Source organism: Camellia sinensis, chromosome 3 (genome assembly GCF_055761805.1).
Source record: "Camellia sinensis isolate YWXY chromosome 3, ASM5576180v1, whole genome shotgun sequence".
NCBI lineage: Eukaryota > Viridiplantae > Streptophyta > Magnoliopsida > Ericales > Theaceae > Camellia > Camellia sinensis.
In genome coordinates this window covers 65,172,058-65,177,824 of record NC_138963.1, presented here as the reverse complement: position 1 = coordinate 65,177,824, position 5,767 = coordinate 65,172,058, and the positions used below count along the sequence as shown (strand labels likewise).

Here is a 5,767-nt window from a genome sequence, read left to right as displayed (position 1 = left end):
TTTGATTAAAAAAGATTTTAAAAAGATCAAAACACTGTATCATACATATCAATTAATCATTTTTTTCTTATTCTCTCAACTATTAATTTAATTAAAAAATCATTTTAAACATGTTAATTTTTTTTTTTTTTTAAAATCTAAAACACTAAAAATGTGAAGTTGCCAAACGGCACTCAATCTATTATAAGAACCAAAGAATAGTCTTCTCTTTTTTCCTTTTTTTTTTTTTTTAATCCAAATGAAATTCCATTAAATAAAACCAAAGAATAGTCTTCTCTTTTTTCCTTTTTTTTTTTTTTTAATCCAAAGGAAATTCCATTAAATAAAACCAAAGAATAGTCTTCTCTTGTGTGGCATGTTTGTGGATTGTTTTGACCCAAAAAAAGAAAAAAAGAAATTGGCCAAACAAATCCGGAGGAGCATACATCACCATAATTTGGGAAGAACTTTTTTTAGTTTAAATTTTGATAATTTGATTATTTTAGTTTGATTAAAAAAGTTATGTTTAAAAATAATTTTTTTATTTTTGTAGTTTAATTGATGTTTTGAGAAAAAAAATAATTACAAAGATTATAATTTAATTTTAACATTTTAATTTTTAAATATATATATATATATATATATATTATCGATTAAAATAACCAATAAGCCCACATTCCAATCGGATTACTTTTCGTTGCTATTGGTGCGGGTTCGCGCGCACACACAGACACAGCCACACACACTGCTTGAGAAACCCATGTTTGTCTTGTAGACTTTCACGACACATCCCATGTCATCTCTCTCATCATTTGCATTATCATCTATTTATAAATCAAAAAGACCCCAAAAAGAAATATCACTCAGTATTTGAGTTATGTGAGCAATGCCCACTGTGTTTCACTGTTCACTTGAGTGAATCCTCTTTTGCTGCTCTCATCTCCTTGAGATCTGTTCATGAGCCTAAACTGCTTTTTGGGTATTGCTTAAATTTCTCAAGTATGTATCACAATCAAAAATATATTTTGTCCTTTATTTGTTTATCTACTTGCTTATTTATTCCTTAATTTTAGTTTCCAAGTCCAATGAAATGAGAAACAAAAAATTCTCATTTCTACCTGCTAAAATGGTTTGTGTTGTTAACTTTCAGAAGATTTTGTTTATACTGTGTTTGGTTGGTAATTTGGAAAGAAATTTGTAAAATAAAAATGAAAAAAATATGTGAAATTAAGTGTAATATAAGAATATTTTATTCATATTTCACTTATTTTTTTATTTTTCTTTCCAATTCCCTTTTCAAATCTCTCAGTCAAACTGCGTGTGTTTGGATCATGGATTTATAGAGTGATTTGTGGATTGAAAATAAAAATTTTCGTTTCTCTTTTGCCTTTCCTTTCCTGTTGTATTCCTTTCACAAATCCAAAATTCAAAACAATTGTTTACTGGTGGAAAGTTTTTGTTGACAGTTGATAAGTTTGAGACTCTGTTTGGTTCATAGATTTGAGGGCCTTTTTCCTTTCTCTTTTCAAATCTCACTCCAAATCCATGAACCAAGCACATTAGGTGAGAGTGAAGTCAGGTTTCATGGTTTGATTTCACTGCTTCTAACATTGTATGTTTCTTGGGTAGATGGCATATGATTGAAAAAGAAAATTGGGAATCATTGCAAAATCACCAGAACTTTTTTATTCAAACCCTATATCTGCTTGGCAACCAGCTAGCTCTAGACTTGCAATGAAAAAGAAAAGAAAGAAAATTTGTAGAATTGGATTTCTAATGAATTGACTTATGTTTGCTTATCTTGCTAAGCTGTCCATTGTAGTTGTTCAACTTAAAAACCATTCCCAATTGCTCCGTTCAATTTGCAGTTTTGGCACATTTTTTGAGCTCCATCAGTGTTTGATTAAATTCCCAAATGGAGGCAATCCCTAAACAATCAAACACCAGTTTGTAGAAAAAAGCCATGGAAGAAGAAGATAACTATACAAAAGATGGGACCGTAGATTACCGTGGTAATCCGGCCAATAAGAAGAAAACAGGAACCTGGAAAGCCTGCCCTTACATCCTAGGTATTTTATGTTTTCCATTGATTATTCATGTTACCAGAAATTGATAATTTTGAAGAATTTTTTATTTGATTTTTTTGTTTATGTACAGGGAATGAATGTTGTGAAAGATTAGCATACTATGGAATGAGCTCCAATTTGGTGCTTTATTTCAAGCATCAACTCAACCAGCCGAGTGCAACTGCTTCCAAAAATCAATCAGATTGGTCCGGGACATGCTACATCACACCGCTGATTGGTGCATTTGTTGCCGATGCCTATCTAGGAAGATATTGGACCATTGCCTGCTTCTCAATCATCTATGTCTTTGTAAGTCTGGCTTGTTGAATTTCATGGTGAACTTATTTGACTAGGTTTTATGTTGGTTTTGAAACATTTTAGTTTGAATTGATTTGCTTTTTGCTGCGAAAAACTGAATATGTTTCAAATGCATCTAGGGAATGACACTGTTGACATTGTCAGCGACGGTGCACGGCCTAAAGCCGACCTGTTACGCAAAAGATGATTGCCACCCAACACATGCACAGAGCGCAGTTGTTTTCGTTGCACTTTACCTGATAGCACTGGCGACCGGTGGGATTAAGCCATGTGTCTCATCCTACGGTGCAGATCAGTTCGATGATGCTGATGAGACTGAGAAGAAGCACAAGAGCTCTTTCTTCAATTGGTTCTACTTTTCAGTCAACGTTGGTGCACTCATTGCCTCTTCTGTGCTGGTCTACATACAAGACAATGTGAGTTGGGGATGGGGTTTTGGCATTCCAGCGGTGACCATGGCGATTGCTGTGGCGAGTTTCTTTTCTGGGACCCGCTTATATAGGAACCAGAAGCCTGGGGGAAGCCCTCTGACACGCATATGTCAGGTGATCGTAGCGTCGTTGATGAAATATCGGGTTAAAGTGCCAGAAGATAAGGCTCTTTTGTATGAGACTAATGATGGAGAGTCTGCTAGTATAGAAGGAAGCCGCAAGCTTGATCACACAAAAGATCTTGGGTAAGTGTTTGAATTTTGAATTGATGAATGTGGTTTTGCTTGATTTCTTTCAAAATGCAAAGACATCTAAAATGTTTCCTCTTTTTGGTTTAACAAGGTTTCTAAATCAATCGATAGCTATGTCATTATTTAGTATCTCCTGAGTGACATTTGGAATTGATTTTCAAAGCATAAGTTAAAAATTACACGAAAATGATGACAAAAAATTGCATGGTCATGGTTTTGACTAGAGAAAGTGTCATATTGTAATAAACTGTGCGAAGGGCTATAATATTTGTTTTGAAAACGATGACTGTGAAACACAGTCAAGGGCGGGAACTTAATATAATCTCCATAGAATTTCCAAACAGCTCGACAATCATTCATGAGTGATATTTGGAATTGAAATTCAATGTTGAAGTTGAGCTTATCATGAAAATGATGACAAAAGTTTGAAGGACTGTCATGGTTTTGATCAGAGAAGTGTCATATTCCAAGTAACCTTGCAAAAGGCTATAAAACTTGTTTTGAAAACCATGAATGCAAAACACAGTCAAGGGCGGCAACTTAAATGTGGGAATGGTTCGGTAATCTCCATAGAATTTCCAAACATCTTGACAGTAAACTGAAATGTAGGAACGGTTCAATATTTCTTTTTCTATTTCATTTTCCAATTATTACCCAATGTTTTTTTGTGCAGTTTCTTTGACAAGGCGGCTGTGGAGATACAATCGGATCATAGAAATAGCTCACCGGACCCATGGAGACTCTGCACAGTGACACAAGTTGAGGAGCTCAAAGCCATCGTGCGATTGCTTCCTATATGGGCAACCGGCATCATCTTCTCCACGGTCTACAACCAAATGGGCAATTTCTTCGTGTTGCAAGGAGAGAGAATGAACACTCATGTTGGCAAAAGCAGCTTCAAGATCCCACCTGCCTCACTAGGCATTTTTGACACCCTCAGTGTCCTCTTTTGGGTCCCAGTCTATGATCGAATTATCGTCCCAGTGGCTAGAAAATACACAGGACACAAAAGTGGCCTGACACAGCTCCAGCGAATGGGCATAGGCCTCGTCATATCAATCTTTTCCATGTTATCCGCGGGGATTTTGGAGCTTATTAGGCTTAAAATAGTGAAAAAGAACAACTACTATGATCTCCCGGAGATGCCCATGTCAATTTTTTGGCAAGTTCCACAATATTTCCTCGTTGGGTGCGCGGAGGTGTTCACATTCATTGGCCAGTTGGAGTTCTTCTATGAGCAAGCACCCGATGCCATGAGAAGTCTCTGCTCTGCTCTATCGCTCACCACAGTTGCACTAGGGAACTACTTGAGCTCTCTTTTGGTGACTATTGTGACCTCTATTAGTACTAGGAATGGGAATCTTGGGTGGATACCAGACAATCTCAACCGTGGTCACCTTGATTACTTTTTCTGGCTTTTGACCGTGTTGAGTGTGCTCAATTTGGGAGTTTATCTCTTGGTGGCAAAGTGGTACACCTACAAAAGGCCGGTGGGGACTGTCCGTTCAGATAAAAAGTAGTCTCAAAATAAAATATTTGGTGTAAATTAAAATTTTAGGTGATGTAAGTTATACCCAGAATGAATCTAGTCTATACTTCATTTATGGACTATTTTTTCTGATTTCGTGGCATTGTTGAAAATGGAGTGTCAGTGTGTTCTAAGCAATGGAGTGTCAGTGTGTTGTAAGCAATATACATATAGTCGTGAAATTTTCTTTTTTGTTTTCTTGGCTTTTACTACTGTGATTCTAGCTAAAGCTTTGTGTAAATGTAGTCTGCTTTCAAATATCATCTGCTATACAGTATGTAAAGAAAACCACAGTACATTCTATGTGGTTGTGTTAGTAGTATGCTTAATATTGGCTGATACATATTAGATTTTTATGGTTTTCATATCGGATTTTAATCATTTCTATATTATACGCTTGGGTATACTGGTTAGAATGGAAATAATTTGTCTAACAATTTCGTTTTCATTTAAAAATTAAAATTTCAATTTTACATTAAAAACTCTTATTTTTTCATTACGGTCAAGAGTGTTGGGAGTTTACTCTCAAGTGATTGGGTGACCGAGAGAATATGAGTTCTATCTAGTCTTTAGGATGACTGGGAGCGAGGCTTTTGTGCATCAATTATGGGATATTAATTCTTTGCCATTGCACTCTTGGTGAGATTAGGTCAGATTGTGGCTCAAAGGTGTATTGAAAAAATGCTTTCAAATCACCGTATCCAATAATATTTGTTGATGGATCGTTTAGATTTTTTGTCTTCTCAACCAGTAAAAACAATTATGCCATACTTAGAACACACAAGTCATCATTGTGCCGAAGGGTGTAGATACTATTATGGTTTTGTCATCCAATAATGAGTTGTTGTCAGATTCCAACGGTGCAGAATAGGGCGGTAATGCTATAGGCGGTGGTGACACAGAACAGGATGGATAGTATTGTAATAGTTTTTTTGTCATTTGCATTTGTGTATGCTATTGTTTTAGGCTTTAGCGATGTGACTATTTGATAAAATATAAATTAATTTGACAAAAATAAATGTCAATTTTTTTAAAAATTATTTCTAACCACTAAAGATAAAATTATGTAAAATTGATAAATGTTTTACATATTTATTAATTTATTTTTTTACCAAATTAATTTTTATTACGTATTGGGATGATGATCATGTAATGGGCGGTTGTTTTTATTTTCATTAAATTAGTTTTTATTTT

At 35.0% G+C, this 5,767-nt stretch overlaps 1 protein-coding gene across 1 annotated transcript; it reads left to right on the top strand.

Annotated features, from left to right (window-relative positions):
• The first annotated feature begins 801 nt into the window (after window positions 1–801).
• LOC114302577 (protein NRT1/ PTR FAMILY 8.2) lies at window positions 802–4,938 on the top strand. Its single transcript, XM_082919918.1, has 5 exons — window positions 802–958; window positions 1,848–2,048; window positions 2,137–2,354; window positions 2,483–3,039; window positions 3,719–4,938. Exons 2-5 carry the CDS (start codon window positions 1,943–1,945, stop codon window positions 4,563–4,565), a joined length of 1,728 nt encoding a protein of 575 aa, XP_082776044.1. The 5' UTR covers window positions 802–958; window positions 1,848–1,942; the 3' UTR covers window positions 4,566–4,938.
• Window positions 4,939–5,767: the final 829 nt, after the last annotated feature.